This window comes from Rhizopus delemar, genomic scaffold (assembly GCF_000149305.1).
Source record: "Rhizopus delemar RA 99-880 supercont3.1 genomic scaffold, whole genome shotgun sequence".
In the NCBI taxonomy this organism is placed as follows: Eukaryota; Fungi; Mucoromycota; class Mucoromycetes; order Mucorales; family Rhizopodaceae; genus Rhizopus; species Rhizopus delemar.
The window spans coordinates 1,437,576-1,454,816 of NW_027137827.1; the positions used below are offsets into that span (position 1 = coordinate 1,437,576).

A 17,241-nucleotide genomic window follows, 5' to 3' on the forward strand; every position below is an offset into this window, starting at 1 on the left:
AATGAGAGAGAGAGAGAGAGAGAGGGCATTAAAGAATATACAATGATTGTCACACGTTACTTATTTTTGAGATCTATCGGATTTCCGATTTAAGACTCTAGTCTCTTTAGAAAATATAAGACTGGCATGTATGTGTTGATAGCATGAATACTATTCTACCTCCGTTTATCAACGCTCCTCTCTCACCCCTTTTTTTTTTTTTTTTTTTTTTTTTTTTTTTTGGAGTAGCTATAAATACAGTGTGTCTTTTTATTTTATTTTTTAATTAGTTATTCAAATCTTACAAAAAAAAAAAAAAAACAAATTAAAAAGAAAAAGATGCTTCTAAAGTACATTAACTTTTTCCTTCTCTTTGTCATTGGTTTTGTTGCTGCTGCCAACAGAGGTACCCAGCATGTCCCTGGATTGGGTAAGAGAAAGCAAGCTATCTTGAAGAATGGTGGTGGTGTCTGGGATCTTGCAATTGCCATGCTTGAAAGTGACAAGATGATGACAGATTACCCTTATGGTGATAACAAGTCTGGTGACTCTGCCAACTTTGGTATCTTTAAGCAAAACTGGTTCATGCTTCGTACCTCTACCTCACAATTCAAAGGTCAACCTGCTCGTAACGCTAACAATGGTGCTATTCTCAACAAGAAGCTTAGATACGATATTAAAGCCAGACAAGAATCTCAAAAGTTCTATGGTGCTGACAAGTGGTTCGGTGGTCACAGAAATGGTGAATCTGGTCTGAACAACCCTTATACTCAAGACATTACCAACTACAAGAACGCTGTCAACTGGATCCATGATCAACTCGTCAAGGACAAAAAGTACTTGTCTGATGATACCAGATTCTGGGTTGATGTTGTTGCCATCTAAGCAACATTCCTTGCTCTGTCTTGTTTTCCTCTCTCTCTCTCTCTCTCTTTCTTTTTTTTTTTTTTTTTCTTTTTTCTTTTGAGGTTATATTTATAGACATGTTATATTTATATCTTTGTACAATGTACGTATCATCTTAGTCGTCGAATAAATTGGATTTATATCATTTTATACTTGATTCGTTATTTACTACATAAGGGTTGATTAAAATTGAAAAGACTGTCTTTTGGATAAAGAAAACAAGTTGTTTAGAGAGAACATATAATACACCTCAACCATAAGGAAGTTGGAGATATTTTGCTTTATTTTATTATTACTTGTACAAAGCATTTAAATGTGGATACATGTTACAAACAACTAGAATTAAATTTAATTATAAAGTTTATTCATTTTGTATTCATAAACTATGATATCAAAGGAAACTGTAATTTGTAGTAATCAAGACGGTATAAGTTGCATAGAGATCTATAAAGAATCTATTGCGTATTCAATTTATAGTGCGTTATAAATGATTATTGATTAACTTTGCTGATTCGAAATTAATAGATTTATATTTAAATAAAAGGCGTAAAGGTATTATAATTACAAGTTGTAAGCTTCTCATATTATTATTGTAGTGGCTTGATATTTATGGTATCCTTTTCTTCTTTTATTGGACTACCCAACAATTGTCTAAGAAGTCATTACTTGTCGATCATTGGATTTTATAAGCACAATTTTATTGTCCTGTCACTTGTTTAAAAAATTATTTAGTCTAATTTTCTTAATTGAATTTCTTTTTTTACGTAATTAGTACGTTTAAACACAAAATTTTTTTATTAAAACCTCTATTGGGCGCACGATTATAATATTATATCTTTCCCGCCCGAGGCAGGTCAAAAGGAAGGGAAATTGGTAACTAAAAAGCCCTTTTGGGTTCAAGGGTAAAAATGCTGTGGAAAGAGTGAATGGGGTCAAGTGTAAGATACACTAGTGAGAAGGAGAGGAGGGGAGCCATTCTAAGAGTCTTTGCCCGAGGTGAGTGGGCGGAGTAGGTAGATGCTTAGTGTGATGTAGGTAATCGAGTTCATATAGGATTGTGCATATAATTGGCCAACGGAGGGTCCATGAGAGTGTTGTGTTAAAAGAGCGAGGTTTCCTGGCAGGTAGTATATTTAGAAGGAAGGACAATGGGTCAGAAATAGTTTCGGGCATCATGAGTCGACGGTGCATCTGAAGGCAGTGAATGGCATGGGCTTTTGTGAAGGACTGGTCAGGGTGCCGAGGACAGGTTTTGTATCGACCACCAGGGAGCCATCCCAGGCGCCAACGTATACAGCGGCTTCTTTCAGACTTGGACATAGATAGCCATAGAACAGGGTCAAGAGAGATAATTGGACGACAGTGCATAAGGAGGACGGAGGCATTCATAGAACGTTTGTGATTGAGATTGTCTTGGCGGTATTCTCGCTGTATTGAACGTAACGAGCGGCGATCCAGGGACTCTGGATTTGAGGAGCATCGCTTCCAAATGGGAGACTTAGAGAGCTTGTACCATTGGGAGTAGCTTCGGGATTGGCGGACAAGTGGAAGAAGATGGTGTAGCAGGGCATCTTCTGGTAGAGTAAAGGAGCGTAGGAGGAACTGAGATTGGAGAGCGTAAGCACGTTCCTGCATGGTTGGTAGGTTCGACATGTGTAGCATTACCGTAGTGGAAGATGTGCGAGAGCCACCGAAAATTCGACGCAAGCAGGTGTTTTGAGCCTCTTCCAGTTGTTTACTAAGGAATGTAGTGATCTTGGTAATGGCCAGGCCATATTCCAGCTGAGCACGAACAATTTGCTTGTAAAAGCGAGTAGCAAGGAGAGGAGCAAAGCCTTTAGGGTGAACGCCAATGGCCGAGAGTTGGTTCATAGTGGCAAGGGCTTTAGTCTTGTTTCGATTGACCAATCCAACAGTATCGAGATAGCCACCAGGGCGAAAGGGAATACCGAGATAAGGAAAGGAGGAATGTCTTGGGATCTTTTCGCCATAGAGAGTATAGCTAGAAGATGATTGTGAAGAGTCCAGGATGACACATTTGCTGGGATTCCATCGATATCCGAGTTGGTAGCTGTGATTTTCACAAGACTGTAGGAGAGTGCCCATATCATCTTTAGTAGCTATGAGGACAACGTCGTCAGCGTATAGAAGGCAATTCAAGCGAAGAATGAGATCTGTAGGGGTAAGATCTGAGGATATTGGGTGGGGACGTAGTATTTGAGGCAGCTCGTTTATATATACAGAATATAGAAAAGGAGAGAGAATGGATCCTTGTAGAACTCCAGTGATTGGTGAGAAACGAGTGGATGTTGCGTTGTTGAGCAGGACTTCTATTTGAACTTCATCAAATAAGTTTCGCAGTAGGCTGACAAGTGCTACAGGCGCTGTTTTTTCTAAAGTACGCCATATTTGACGGCGATCCACAGTGTCGTATGCTGATTTGATGTCCAAGGAGGCCAGCACTGGAGTTATGCGGTAATGGCGACGGAGGATGTTGCAAACCTCAGCTAGACAAAGAGCTTGGTCTAAAGATCCTCTAGATTCGCGGAAACCACCTTGAGCTATGTCTAAAGGAGGGCTGTGATCAATCAGGAAGTGGTGGATACTACGTTCTAGCAGCTTTCGAAAGACAGACGTGAGGCTAATGGGTCGATGGTTACCAGGCTCAGTTGGGTCGCCTTTCTTGTAAATCGGTATGATCTGGGCCAAACGCCATTCAGCAGGTGTGTAGGACCATGTCCAGCATAGTTGAAACAGAAACAGCAGTATAGGTGCAAGGGTGGGCTGTAGAGGGGTAAGCATTTCTTGCCGGATGTGATCAGGGCCTGGCGCTTTCTTTGGTGGCAGTTGTCGAAGGGCGTCTTTGACATCATTCAGTAAGATTGGGCAAGTTTCTTGCGAAAAAGGAGGAGAGTTATAGAAGGACAAGTGATCTTCCTCCACACCTTGAAGTAGTCGTCCTGAGTAGATTGTTTGCAAGTGCGAAGCCATTACATCAGCTGCTTGTTCTGGTCCTTCTATGGTAGAAAAAGAGGGCTTTAGGTTTCTGTTTTTACGTATTTTGCACAGCCTTGCAATGGCTTTAGTATACTCCCCATGTTCCATTTTGTTACAGAAATCTATCCAGGTTTCTCGCCTTCGTTGCAGAATCATTCTGCGCAGCCTTGCCTTAGTTTCTTGATGAAGCAGCCAGTACTTTAGACAGTTTATTCCCTGCGCTTTCCGCCACTTCCTGTAGTAGTATTCTTTGAGGTCAAAGCTCTCTTGTAATTCACGCGTCCAAAACTGTTGTTGGAAGTCATCCTGTCGTCTTGTGAAGCGTCCACAAACTGAATCCAGAGATTGGTAGATCGCTTGACACAGTGTTCGGTTGAAATGTTCAATATATGTCGCTGCGGAGGCTCTATTATCAAAGGAAGGGAAGTCGGTTGGTATAAGATCCGTGATGAGATAAGAAAAGTGTTCTATATATTGAGTTCGTTGCTTGTCATCTTTTAGCTTATTCAAGTGCCATAAGGTTCGTTTGGGTGGACAGGTCCTCGGGGATGCTGTTGTCACTTGAAAGGAGAATGTCATAAACTTATGATAGGAGTCAAGCGATAAGTCATTTCGGATTATTAACTGTGGGTAAGGCAACTCCGTCGTGCTGATGAAGTAATCGATAATACTGCTACCATTATAGGTCATGTATGTGGGTGATCCATAGGTTAATCTTTCATTCCATATAGTCATATCATGTGATTTGGTCCAGTCATATATTACTTGACCTCGATGAGTGTGAAGAGTATCTCCAGTGATCTGTCCTAACCGTGCATTGAGGTCGCCACAAATAACGGTGGATGTAATGTTGGGTAGATCTAAGGGCAGTAAGTCAAGGATGTTGGAAACTTCTGTATGTGACAAAGATGGAGGTAAGTAGAGGCAATGGACAAGATATTTCGCTATAATGAAAGACAAAGTATACTTAGCTAATAAAGTGTGTCTTGGTGGGATGTGTTGTACTGAGAAGGGGCAGGAAGGATTAACTAGCAGGGCAATACCAAGACTACCCCGATTTTTGATTGATTGGATAGGTTGACCATAAGTGTGAAATTGCTGCCAGGATGTGGGATATCTGTTGGGTGAGAGGAGCCATGATTCGGTAATTAAAAGAACGGAAGAGGATTCAGCTAATTTAAGGAGAGGTGAGATAGCTTGTTTGGGTAGGCCAGTAGCGTTGAATAGCGATATGTTGATAGTGGTCATTATAATTGGGAGTTGTTATCTTCGTGGTCCGAGAGAAGCATAGCGTCATCTTCATCAACATTGAAGACATCTTGATTGTAAAAGTAACGAGCTACAGCTGCCTTGACTGGAGCACGGATATAGCTCAGGGCTTTCTTCACGCGGTCGCTATGGTGCATCAGGGCGAAGTCATCCCGTTCTTCTTTAGAGCTTTGTTCGTATTTGGGGTCCATGAGAATTGAGCCGTCACAGGGGTTGAAGTCGTCCTTGGTGCGTACCTTAAATTTTTGGAGGTGGGATTTCAGTTCAGGTGCATAATCGTTGTGGACAAGGAGGGTCACAACGTTGCGTGTGGGGTAATGAATGTCGAGAATGCGGCTATTATTAATATCCAGTTTACAAAGACGGCTTCTCAATTGGCCAACAGGTACACGGGCTTTAGTAGGTACATAGATATACTGAAAACCTTGGTTCTCGGAAGGTGGTTGTAAAATTCGAGCTGCGGTTTCCTGACGTTGGAGTCGACGTTGTTGGCGCTTTTCGAGCATGGAAGCTTTGATACTGTTAAGTCGGGCTGCGTCTCGCCAAGGGGGGAGTGGTTGAGAGGCAGCAGGCATAGGCGGGAATTGGGAACCGCTCAGTTCAGCATGAGGCAAGGAATCAGCAGAAGCTTGTTGTCTACGCAATGTTTGGATTTCTTCACGGGCTTGTTGGAGTTCAGCTTGGGTCTGTTTGAGTTCAGCATAGAGGGTTGTAATTGTAGATTGCAAATCGGCTATGGTTACACTGGATGTCCCATCATTGTTCTCGGAGTTCACAGCTGATGATCCAGAAATTTCCATTGAGTTCTGGGTGGTGGAGTCAGGAGGTAGGTCAGTTATTGAAGTAGACTGAAGCAATTTGGCTACGGTAGGGGCATTGTAGTTTTTGCTACAGTGCTTGCAAATGAAGGTAGGCTGAGGAGGATTGCCAGTAGAGGAACCATTACGGTACAAGGAGTCTATTGTTTGACAATTGGGGCAAATGAGTTGTCGTCGTTGAGTCTCAAATTGCTTATACAGATTTTGGACCTGTTCGCTTGAAAGAACAGGTACAGTAGGCTTGCGGCCTCGAACACTAGGTGTCATTGTCGTTTTATGAAGTGTTATATGTATCTTGTTTGTCGTTTTAAAGATGAATGACCGATATACACTTGTGTAACGGTTGAAAGAACGAAAGAAAGCTTTACGTAATTAGTACAGTCATTTCAGAAAGAAAAGTCGCTGATTTTGAGTTTGAAGTCGTGCAAAAAAATTATGCGTTCAAAAATGATATCGATTGATCCAAAAATAAAGTCATGCTCATGCGTCACGAACTTCGTTTATTTTTACTTGTCGCTTAGTAATCCAATAAAATTCTTGGCATTAAATTGTTATAAAAAAGGGGTTCGATTTTCTATGTCCGTTTTGCTTTCTTCTCTCTATTTACAATTTATTTTACAGATATTGAAGATGAGTATGCAAGTTTATTATGAAGATGGACAGGGGCATATTGTTGATGAACATGGCGTTCAGCCGATGGATCTAGTTGTAGATGAGGAGTTGTATGCTATTGAAACAATAAGTTCCCGTACTCAATTCTTAATGAATAAACCTCCAGAAAGACAATCTAATCTCGTTATACTTCCAACTGCGGATGAAAGAAACTGCGATGTTGATATGGAACTATGCAATAAGCGACGCTATACGGTTTACTCTGATGCTTGAATGCTTCTGCTGCTGCGAGACAATTGGGGATTCATATCCGGGCAGCACAGAGATGGGTAAAACGTTATTACGAAGACCCAGAAAGCATTTTCGAAAAAAAGAAAAAATCAGGGCGACGTCGTATTCTTGGGAATGAGCATAAGCAATTTCTTTTAAATTACATTGATGAGAATCCTTCTGCCGTTGTCAATGAAGTGGTGGAAAGTTTGAAACAAAACTATGAGGATCTCAACGTTTTTCGTAGTACTGTTTATAACTTCATGACAACTAAGTGTAATCTGTCTATTAAGCAAGCACAGTTTCATCTTGTGGAAAGGAACAGTAAGGAAAAGATTCAGCAAAGATATGACTGGGTTCAAAAGTGGCAGCAAACTGACCTGGATTTCACAACAAATTGTGTCTTTCTTGATGAATCCGCCTTTCACATTAATTTGAAACGGGGTATGGCTTGGTCAAAGAAAGGCACTCCTGCAGTAGTTACAGTGCCAATGACTAAAGCACAAGCAACATCTATTTTAGGTGCAATTTCTGCCACAGGTTTAATTAATGTTAGTTTGCGAGTTCCGAAGCGTATCAAGAAGAGAAAGCTCGGGTGTGAGACTGATGGTTATAGCATTGGAACAGTAACAGGACATTATCTGAGTTTTTTAAAAGCTACTCTTGATGAAATGGATAAGTATCCAGAAATGAAAGGACATTATCTTGTCATGGATAATGCCCCTATTCATAGCTCAACTGACGTAGGAAAATATATTCACTCTCGAGGATACCGGTATGCTTACCTTCCTCCGTATTCTCCTGAACCCAATCCAATTGAACAATTTTGGTCAGTTGTCAAGAGTAAAGTTAAACGAAATAAATTCCTGGAAAAAGAATCATTAATGACAAGAATTAGTGAGGCATGCGATAGCTTATATTTAAGTGATTTCAAAGGCTTTGTTTCTCATTCTGCTAAATGTTTCGGTAAATGTCTCAACAAGGAGAGATTATAAAAACACAAAATGCAAAAAACAAAACAAAACAAACAAAACAAAAAAAAAAAAACAGGGTCAGTAACCTGACCCAGGACGAAAGACTGCACAAATTTGAGCAACAAGCAAATGGAATGATATCTTATGGTATGAATGACGACGTATTTATTTAAACAGCCTTTTAAGATTGGGAGTGTATGGTGACGGTGGGGGTAAATGTGGTATATTTACGAGTATGGACAAAATGTTCAAGATTTTTCGTCAAATGGATGGCGATCCGCAGTGATACCAGTATGAATGTGATAGAACTGGCCATTATCCATGGCAGCCCAGCCATATTCGTCAGGGTCCAAGTCGGTGTGGCAAGGGGGAGACGGCACAGATGATACAGGGGCCGTGGTTGCAGCACCAAACAAGTTAGCCGGAAGAACAGCTAATGATACTTGGTCTCGTGGAGGGTTGTAAAAGGTTGGTCGCATGGACGACAGACAAGAGTTGGCGTCAAGACAATCATCCGGATCGACGTGGCGGCTCATGGCCGAATCCTTGCGACAATCCAGTAAATCCATGGATTTTTTGATCATGAGGGCATTTCGTTCCAAGTCAAACACCATGGAAATGAGCATGACAAATTCGTTTTTGAATACCTGCAGCGATGCCAAGTTTCTTGGAAAGTGGATTTTTGACTCATGCAATGCCAAATAAAGACCAGCCTTAGCAATGTGAACTGTGCCAGTATGCGCACTGACACCATTGGTGTGCATGTACCAGGACAAGACTGGCATTTTCATGTGACGTTTCAGGATGTGCTGCAGGATAGCATCGAGATTGTCCTTGGCCTCGCGCATAAGTTTGCAAATGTCATGGCACAATTTGGATGCGTCACCCGCCTTTGCAGCTTCGAGAGCAAGCAGGTCGTGTTCATTTTGGCGCGAATCAAACAACAGCCGCAAGTCCACCTTGAATCCAACTCGGGCGTCACTGTAGGAGCGCTTGCGACAAACAATGCCTTGGGCCGGACTAGACTCTCCAATTTTCATGCGCAACACACCATGAATATCAATCAATGACTTGAGGATGGGTGCCCAAACTTGCGTGATAAAATCATACTCTGTCACGCGGGCCGAGTTATCAGGGTTGAGCAGAAATGCGTTGGTGTCAACGATCTTGATCAACGTGACCAGTGCTGCAAGCAGTCGTTCTGTGTCAAGGCAGCTTGTTTTGATTTGCTGAATGTACAAGATGGCCTTCTTGACATTGTGTTCCTTTTCGATTAGCGACACGACAATGTCATATGTTTGATTCACCAAGGCAGGGAGATGATATTGCTTGCGACTTCGCTTGTCAACTAGGGGACTAGACACTTGTTCCAGCTCGTCCTTAGTACAGTCCAAGAATTCCATAGTCAAGTCTGTTTTTGTCAAATCCAAGATGGAAGACAACCCACAGGCCATCCAATGCAATTCTTGGTCTGATAGGGGCATGTCGTTCTTCCACTTGCAGTAGATACTGATTGCTTTTTGCTTGATAATCGTGCCAAGGGTCGAATCTTTGAAAGCTACACCATCGGCCTCAGTCATTGTCATGTATTCGGAACATTCTTCCAATACACCTTGCTGTTGCTGCATTGGCTCTTTCTTGACGGTCGTGGTGGCACCAGTTGGCTGCGACGGATCACGTTTCTCCTTGTCAATAGCATCCATGAGTTTGTCGAGCTCCTTTCCAAACTTTTCTGCACCCAGTTGCGAGAGTTTGACACCGTTCACAGTACCCAGGTCCAAGGCACGCTGTTTTTGCTTTTTCAGAGTCCATGCAATATCAAATGTTGCGGTAATCTCCTTGAGTTTGTAATGGGCGATCAGCTGGTGGCAATAAGATACCAACTGGAACCAGTTCTTTCGATTCAATGCCACGGTGTTAATGGATTGAATAAGTGTGCCTTTGACCGTCTTGGTGTCCTTGACACGCAAACTTGTCACCTTCCACAGCTCATCTACTACTTTGTCAATGTCCGCCCATTCATCTGCAGAGTGTGTTGAAAAGCAAAGGAATCTTGAAAATTTTGCATTCTTCCTCAGTAATGTTGAATGGCTTTGGTAAGCCGTGTGGAATGGGAGACATTTGTAATTTTACAGCACTTGGTGTACCAAAGGAAGCAAAAAAAAAAAGGAGGTGGGAAGAAGATTGTGGAAAAAGATTGCACCTTCCTGGTGTTCACTTTTATTTGACTGGCCAATGACAAGCCTTCATTTTCTTGGCTCACTGTGATTTTTTTTTCACGGATTCCATGGAATATTTTTTTCTTCTTCTTTCAGCTTCTCCTTCAACACAGTTGTGTGGCCATGCAATAGTATTTCTTCCCTCGCTTGGAGATGGAAGCTATGAGATGAAGAAGGAAACTGCAAGGTTTTTTACATGGGTTGTTTCTAAGCTCTGTCCGCACGTCGCACATTGTTACGAGGTCCTCTCCCTTGAACGATCAACACACAGCTGGTTCCAAAAGCAATATTTTCTCTTGAGTATGGGCTGACGCATAGGCAGGATGATTGCCCCAAGGTCAGAGGGAAAAAGAGAAAAGTTTAGCATAATTGTACCAATCAGGGACTCCTTCGTGGCCAACTGACATGTAGTATCTCCACTGCGGTACATTGCAACATTGCTTTGCGGAACGTACAGGTTTGATTTCGCCTACTTTATAACTTATTGACCCGCCTTTTTTTCATGTTAGAATGTGCTTCCCGCATCTATTTCCGCTCGTTTTGTTGTTCTTGGGTGGATTACTGTGTACAAAGCTGGTCAACTGGTTGGTATTTTAAAACAGTGACGGCCTCTTTCTATTTATATTTTGAGCTCAAGTTATACTGGAGTCTTAAAAGTGCACCTCCTACACCCATTGCGAATTGCCTGCCATTCATTTGATGAAAAAGTTGTGAACATTTTGTCCATATGCATAAATATACCAAATGTATCCCCCTCCTCTCTGCCCCTCCCCTCGCTCATTAAGCTAAAAAAGGTGTTTAAATAGGCCTTCATTCTGTGAAAAATTTTCTGCTGGCCGAGCATTCTCGTTTTATAAAATTAAAATGCCAAGAAAAATTAGCGACAGGTAAAAATAAACAAAGCCCGTGACATGTGATCACGACTCTATTGCTGAACCAGGCGACTTCATTGTTGAACACGCAAATTTTTTGCACGACATTGAACTCAAAACCAGCGACTTTACTTTCTGAAATGACTGTAATTACTTGTTTTTACTGTTAAAATGTCCCGCATATACAATCATAGCCGATAATGGTGCTACTACGCGATTAATTATGAGCATCGCAGAACGCTTTAAACTACCCGGAATAGCCCTCCTCTTGGATCAAGAAAAGGCATATGACCGCGTCCATCCTCAATACTTGAAGGCCTGCTTAGAACGGTTTGGATTTCCATCGACTTTGGTTACAAGTATTTTATCCCTATTTTTTGGTACCTCACTCTGTATTAACGTCAATGGATTTCTTACAACTTCGATCCAGCAAGCAAGAGGACTTCGACAAGGAGATCCTCTCTCCCCTCTGCTTTTCAATCTTGCAATCGAGCCTTTTTTGCGGTCTATTTGGTCCTCCTCTTTAATTTCGGGCTTTACTTTCCCTAGGTCAATTCAACTCGGATTAAGCAACTTGGCAAGGTCGTCGCCTCCAGTCAAAGCTTTGGCTTATGCAAACGATGTCCTTGTATTTCTCAAGGGTCCAACAGAATTACAAGTCCTATTACAATTAGTGTCTTTATACGGGAGAGCCTCCAATGCCAAACTCAATCGTCATAAGACACTGGCTGTTTCTCTTTCAGGCGAAGAACAACTAGAATGGCGTACCATGCTTAATGCAAACCGTATTCTTCAATGGCATGACAACAAGGATCCTACTGCTGCCATCTATTTGGGATATCCGCTTACAAGCAGTACACAGCAAATGCCCAACTATCTTGACAGCATTATTACAAAAGTTAAACGTCATGCTGATATCCTAGCTCAACGAGGACTCTCCATACAAGGACGTAGCGTGGTTGCAAATTCACTCTTGCTCAGTCGTATATGGCACAGCATAAGGATACTATGTCCTCCCCAAAGCTTCTTCCAACGAATACGCTCTATTATTATTAAGTTTCTCAGATGCAAAAACTTTCCATCAGTGAAGTTTCAAGACTGCCGGAGACCCCGCTATGCAGCACTCAGCCCTTCAGTTGCGATGGCTTATCCCGGTGCTCCAATCGACGCACCTGGCTTCGACTCAGGAATCATTTGCTACAGCTCTTATGCGATACTATATCTGTGTACTGACCTCCTCGCCTTCAGCGATTCTGCCTTTACTTTTTTCAGAAAAGCGTAGTACTGACAGTAAAAAAATTGGTTGCTTTCAGTCCATGTTTCGTACTCTAGATCATATAGATTATAAAATTAACTGGACTGATCTGAATACTAGTACAGCAGAGGAATTACCTTTATGCAGAGTGTGCCCAGCTTTACTTACAAATGAACATACTTATCAAAGCCCGTATTGGAAATCACTATTGGTTAAAGATGTATATGGATTCAATGTTATCGATGGTAAGCTTACTCCCAGAGGATCTTTCCCGTCCAGTCAACAAAGAAACAGGGTTATAAAATATCTCGATCTTGTGCGCACAAGTCAAATAGCTGAAGAGGATTTTTTTGTCCCCCTTAAAAGTTCTCCCAACTGTGCTATTGGGGGATTTATATCCTCTTTTGGCTTTCAACGTCCTGCGCCTCAGTTTGACTCTCTATTCAGCTCGCCTCTACCAGATGGCACTCTAGTTGAGGATTTGTCCACTAAGTGGTTCCGAAATCTTGACATTCTCCCTTTAGATAGCCTTCCACCCACGTATCCTAGAGCCAGCAGATCTTCCTGGAACAAATTCTGACACGTCTCAATTCCTCATCCAGCACGTACTATTCTATGGCGACTCTATCATTCAAAGCTTCCTACTCGCTCTCGTCTGCAAAGAATCATGCCTAGATATATCACCGATGAAGGATGCATGGTGTGTGGCGCAATTGAAACAGATGAACACTTTTTGTGGTCCTGCCCAGTTAAACGGCCTATATGGGGACACATTGGCACAACGATTTCTTGAACAGCCGTCGATATTATCTTTTGATCACATAAATCGACCATTTCAAGCAACAGCCAAGACACTATCGCATTGGAAAATTGACACCTTTCACGTAATTGCTTGTGGAGTCTTGAGCTTATGGAGACTACACTGGAAATATATTTTTGAAGGCACACCATTCTGGCCAAATGAAGTAACAGCAGGAGCCACAGCGCTACTTAGAAGAATCCACAATGAAAATTTACATCGTCGAGAAATGTAGAAATATTACATTTTATTATATCAATAGTTTTTTTGTTGTAATTTTCTTTTTGTAACAGTGCTCGTCTGGAGGCGGCACTAGAATAAAATCCTCATACAAAAAAAAAAAAAAAAAAAAAAGTCCCGCATATACAAAAAAGGATGGATTTTTTAATAATGCAACTCTGTGTTGCTTTAGATCCAAATCATTTTGAGATATACAAAAAGGCTTGTTTCATTCATGAAAAGAATGAAACCTTTCAAGATCAATTGAAACCTTAGCAATAAAACAATGCTTGTCGGAGAAAAACCGATTGTTTGTTAGAGGTTGATACTCTTTTTAAGGATGCTTTCATGGAAAAATAAGGATGTTTATTGTTTGAAAAAAAGATGTAACAGTTTTGAAGATGAATTTTATTACAAATTATCTTTTTTTATTGTATACAATTAGGCTATTTGACATGTGATTTGCCAAATTTAGAAACAGATTATCAAAAAAGAAAATTGAGACAAGGCAAAAAAAAAAAAAAAAAACTTTTCTTTTCTTTTCTATTGTTATGGCAACATAAATGCGACGAGCAACAAGTACTTATGAAAGGAAAAATAATGAAAACAGAAGAAGATCATGGTTCAATGGACCCTTCTTTAACATGTTTTCTTCTGAACCACCTTCACCTGAAAGAAGACAAAGTGTAGAGCTTAAAAGACCACAATCCTTCATTGAAGAACGTTCACGACCCAAGCTTTATAAATTTTTATCAAAAGCAGCTAAAAGATATGCAAAAACTCCAATTGAAATTAAAAGTGTACCAGAACAACAGCATGATCATCAAGATGATATACCACAGACAAGTTTGATTAAACCAGACGAAGATGAAGCAGATCGTATTCAACTAAAAAATGATCTAGTCAAATTAGCTTTTGAAGGGTAAATGAGAAACAAAATAGGATATTTGAGTAACACTATTCTTTAGGGAGTTTCTATTACCCTTTGATTATCAAGAATTAGAAAATGCTAAAATCCTTGATGTGGGATGTGGACCTGGTTCTTGGTGTATTGATCTTGCAACAAAATACCCTAATATTCAAGTGTTTGGTGTTGATAATGTTGACATGTTTCCCTTACAACATACTTTACCTATCAATTGTCATTTATCAGTTTGTGATGTCCTTCATGGTCTATCTCAGTTTCCTGATGCTAATTTTGATGTAATTCATATTCGATTCATGATCCTCTCCTTGACCACAGCACAATATCTGAAGGTCATCAGTGACTGTTGGCGATTATTAAAACCAGGAGGATATATTGAGATATTGGAAACTGATTTAATTGTTTACTCTGCTGGACCTCTTACACAAAAGATGAATAAAGAAAGTAAGTTGAATGATTCATGACTAAGTCCATCCTTATCTTTTCTGTATTAGTGATAGAAATAGCGATCAGTAGAGGATATGATCCAAGAGAGCAAGCTAATTTATTAAATCATGTCACTTTAGAACAAGAAACAGAAAGACAAGTAAAATACAGATCAATACCAATTGGTGTATGGGGAGGAAGAATTGGAGTATTATGCAGAGATGATATGATTAATATGTTGACTAAATTTAAAAAATATTATTTTAGACAAGAAAATCAAACATTTGAAAAAGAAGTTTCAATTATCATCAAAGAAATCGATCAATACAAAAGTTTTAGTAATTACTTCTTTTACACTGCACAAAAACCAATTTATCATAATACTATTATTAATAACAAATTTCATCGACACAAGCCATCGGACAGCTTAACCTCTGTCACTTTTAATCCAAAATCATTTTAATGCAAAAAAAAAGCAGTCAAATAAACCTATTTTATGCATAAATAAATTTACACAATCAACCCTTTCTCTTCTTCTTCTTTTTTCCCTTCAATGCCTGAAATCAATTCAAAGACTCCTTTACTATCCAAACCACCTGTTACTAGACCAAAACATAAAAGAAGAAGGTCTTCTTTTGAGGCATCTACTTATAATAGTACAGGACAAGCACCAAGTTATGTCAAGGAGCCTCTCTCTGATCTAGAATCCATCACTCCCGGTTTAAATTTACTTCAACTGTTATCATTAACTGTTTGCATGGCAGGTGTTCAATTCACTTGTATGTTTTCTTGTTTATTTTATACATCATATTGACATCATCATAGGGACAGTCGAATTATCGTAAAGAGTGTAGCATATAAAATAAAGAAAGAATAAAAAAAAAAGGGACAACTCACAGTTTATGATAGTTATGGTACACCTTATTTATTATCATTGGACCTATCTAAAGAATTGACAGCACTTGTTTGGCTTGCTGGTCCATTGTCTGGTTTACTTGTTCAACCTGTGAGTTACACAGTAGAAGAAATGTGTGACGTACGAATGATTTTTTTTTAGCTAATAGGAGCATTCAGTGATAAATGTAGATCAAGGTTAGGTAAAAGAAGACCATTTATGATTGTATCTGGAACCTTGACATGTCTATCGATGGTGGGAATTGCTTATGCAAAAGAGATTGGATATTGGATGGCTACCTTGTCTTTTAAAAATAATCAAAAAGAACTTGAATCGGAGGTAAGCAGAAGAGTTGTGATGAAGAAGAAACTGATTGGGTCGTAGGCACACACGAATGCTATCATCGTAGCTGTCTTTTCATTTTATTTTTTGGATTTCACATTAAATGCAGTACAAGCCATCTGCCGTGCTCTTATTCTCGATATACCTCCTCTTTGGCAGCAAGAATTGGCGAATGCTTGGAGTGCACGCATGAGTAATACAGCCATGGTAATTGGTTATTTCGTTGGCTTCATCGACCTGGTAACCTATTTTCCTTGGATTGGTAATACTCAAGTCAAGGTGTTTTGTATGATTGCTATCATTATCTTCATTGTGACCTTGTTTATTACATGTGTTACAACAAAAGAAAAAGTAAATGAGGACCAAGAGGGAAGTCAACAGTAAGTTTCTCTTATAGGCTGACTATGTATCTCATTTAAATCCAATAGACCTTGGTACAGCACCTTTTTTTATATCTGGAAAGCATTTCGCTATTTGCCTCGACCCATTCAAACCTTATGCAACACACAATTCTTTGCCTGGATGGGTTGGTTTCCTTTCTTGTTCTATAGTACACAGTGGGTCTCTGACATCTATTTTGCCACGCACCCCTCCGCTCCCGAAAAAAGGGATTGGGCTGAAGGTACCCGGGCAGGGTCTTTTGCCCTCTTGTGTTATTCGGTTATCTCTGTTCTTGCTGGGCTCATCATACCTCCCTTGGCTGTTCGATTTAAAAAAGTACTGGGTATTTTAAATATCTATACCTTATCTCACTTGACTGTCGCTACTGCCTTGCTATCTTCTTGGTTTGTTCGATCGGTATTTTCGGCTACTGTCATCTTGGCCATCATGGGCATTCCGTGGGCTATCGTCCTCTGGATTCCATTTTCGCTCGTAGGCGAATACGTGAGCGTAGAAGATGAAAAGCGGCAGCAGCAGCAGCAGCAGCAGCAGCCGGGAAGCAGTATGACAAATCATGAAGAAGAAATCCCGCAAAAGCAAGAAGAGTTTGATGCGGGCATGATCTTGGGTGTTCACAACATGTATGTCGTATTTCCTCAATTTGCTGTGGCTATCATATCTTCATTCATCTTTGCTACCATCAAAGACGATCAATCCATGTCGAGTGTGACACCCGTTTTGATTTTTGGTGGTCTGATGGCACTGATCGCCGCTGGTTTTAGTAGATCCATTTTACGTGTTGTTAAATAAATCCCTTTTCTTTTTTTTTAAATGTCAGAAAAAAAACGTTTTGTATTTGCAGAAAGAAAGAAAGCACTTCAAATTGCAGCCATATGTGGACTAAGTGTTATTGAGGAACAATGTGAATTAGTTGGATATCAGATCTATATTGTAGAGCAATGGTATTTGTACCCATTACATCTTTTTCATTGAATTAATCTTAAGAAAAAGGATGTGTGATAGAAAGATAGATTCCAACGTTGTTAAAGTGTTTACAGGAGAAACAAGTCATGTTGTAAGTTT

The 17,241-nt window shown here is 40.2% G+C and overlaps 10 protein-coding genes across 10 annotated transcripts; 7 read left to right on the top strand and 3 right to left on the bottom strand.

Annotated features, from left to right (window-relative positions):
• Positions 1-318: 318 nt before the first annotated feature.
• On the top strand, positions 319-864 carry RO3G_00569 (uncharacterized protein; the record flags this gene model as incomplete). The annotated part of the gene is made up of 1 exon (XM_067655160.1): positions 319-864. The coding sequence occupies one exon, from the start codon at positions 319-321 to the stop codon at positions 862-864; it is 546 nt and encodes a 181-aa protein (XP_067511261.1).
• Positions 865-2,270: 1,406 nt separating this feature from the next.
• RO3G_00570 (uncharacterized protein) lies at positions 2,271-3,876 on the bottom strand (the record flags this gene model as incomplete). Its single annotated transcript, XM_067655161.1, has 2 exons — positions 2,271-2,459; positions 2,551-3,876. The coding sequence occupies 2 exons, from the start codon at positions 3,874-3,876 to the stop codon at positions 2,271-2,273; spliced, it is 1,515 nt and encodes a 504-aa protein (XP_067511262.1).
• An 853-nt stretch (positions 3,877-4,729) lies between these two features.
• On the top strand, positions 4,730-4,963 carry RO3G_00571 (uncharacterized protein; the record flags this gene model as incomplete). Its single annotated transcript, XM_067655162.1, has 2 exons — positions 4,730-4,796; positions 4,863-4,963. The coding sequence occupies 2 exons, from the start codon at positions 4,730-4,732 to the stop codon at positions 4,961-4,963; spliced, it is 168 nt and encodes a 55-aa protein (XP_067511263.1).
• A 166-nt stretch (positions 4,964-5,129) lies between these two features.
• On the bottom strand, positions 5,130-6,236 carry RO3G_00572 (uncharacterized protein; the record flags this gene model as incomplete). The annotated part of the gene is made up of 1 exon (XM_067655163.1): positions 5,130-6,236. The coding sequence occupies one exon, from the start codon at positions 6,234-6,236 to the stop codon at positions 5,130-5,132; it is 1,107 nt and encodes a 368-aa protein (XP_067511264.1).
• A 363-nt stretch (positions 6,237-6,599) lies between these two features.
• RO3G_00573 (uncharacterized protein) lies at positions 6,600-7,846 on the top strand (the record flags this gene model as incomplete). The annotated part of the gene is made up of 2 exons (XM_067655164.1): positions 6,600-6,836; positions 7,025-7,846. 2 exons carry the CDS (start codon positions 6,600-6,602, stop codon positions 7,844-7,846), a joined length of 1,059 nt encoding a protein of 352 aa, XP_067511265.1.
• Positions 7,847-8,073: 227 nt separating this feature from the next.
• RO3G_00574 (uncharacterized protein) lies at positions 8,074-9,528 on the bottom strand (the record flags this gene model as incomplete). Its single annotated transcript, XM_067655165.1, has 1 exon — positions 8,074-9,528. One exon carries the CDS (start codon positions 9,526-9,528, stop codon positions 8,074-8,076), a length of 1,455 nt encoding a protein of 484 aa, XP_067511266.1.
• Positions 9,529-11,139: 1,611 nt separating this feature from the next.
• RO3G_00575 (uncharacterized protein) lies at positions 11,140-12,198 on the top strand (the record flags this gene model as incomplete). The annotated part of the gene is made up of 1 exon (XM_067655166.1): positions 11,140-12,198. The coding sequence occupies one exon, from the start codon at positions 11,140-11,142 to the stop codon at positions 12,196-12,198; it is 1,059 nt and encodes a 352-aa protein (XP_067511267.1).
• A 143-nt stretch (positions 12,199-12,341) lies between these two features.
• RO3G_00576 (uncharacterized protein) lies at positions 12,342-13,205 on the top strand (the record flags this gene model as incomplete). Its single annotated transcript, XM_067655167.1, has 2 exons — positions 12,342-12,416; positions 12,696-13,205. 2 exons carry the CDS (start codon positions 12,342-12,344, stop codon positions 13,203-13,205), a joined length of 585 nt encoding a protein of 194 aa, XP_067511268.1.
• A 628-nt stretch (positions 13,206-13,833) lies between these two features.
• RO3G_00577 (uncharacterized protein) lies at positions 13,834-14,578 on the top strand (the record flags this gene model as incomplete). The annotated part of the gene is made up of 2 exons (XM_067655168.1): positions 13,834-14,111; positions 14,158-14,578. The coding sequence occupies 2 exons, from the start codon at positions 13,834-13,836 to the stop codon at positions 14,576-14,578; spliced, it is 699 nt and encodes a 232-aa protein (XP_067511269.1).
• A 515-nt stretch (positions 14,579-15,093) lies between these two features.
• Positions 15,094-16,968, top strand: RO3G_00578 (uncharacterized protein; the record flags this gene model as incomplete). The annotated part of the gene is made up of 6 exons (XM_067655169.1): positions 15,094-15,319; positions 15,366-15,381; positions 15,450-15,546; positions 15,598-15,774; positions 15,820-16,157; positions 16,206-16,968. The coding sequence occupies 6 exons, from the start codon at positions 15,094-15,096 to the stop codon at positions 16,966-16,968; spliced, it is 1,617 nt and encodes a 538-aa protein (XP_067511270.1).
• Between the last annotated feature and the right edge of the window lie 273 nt (positions 16,969-17,241).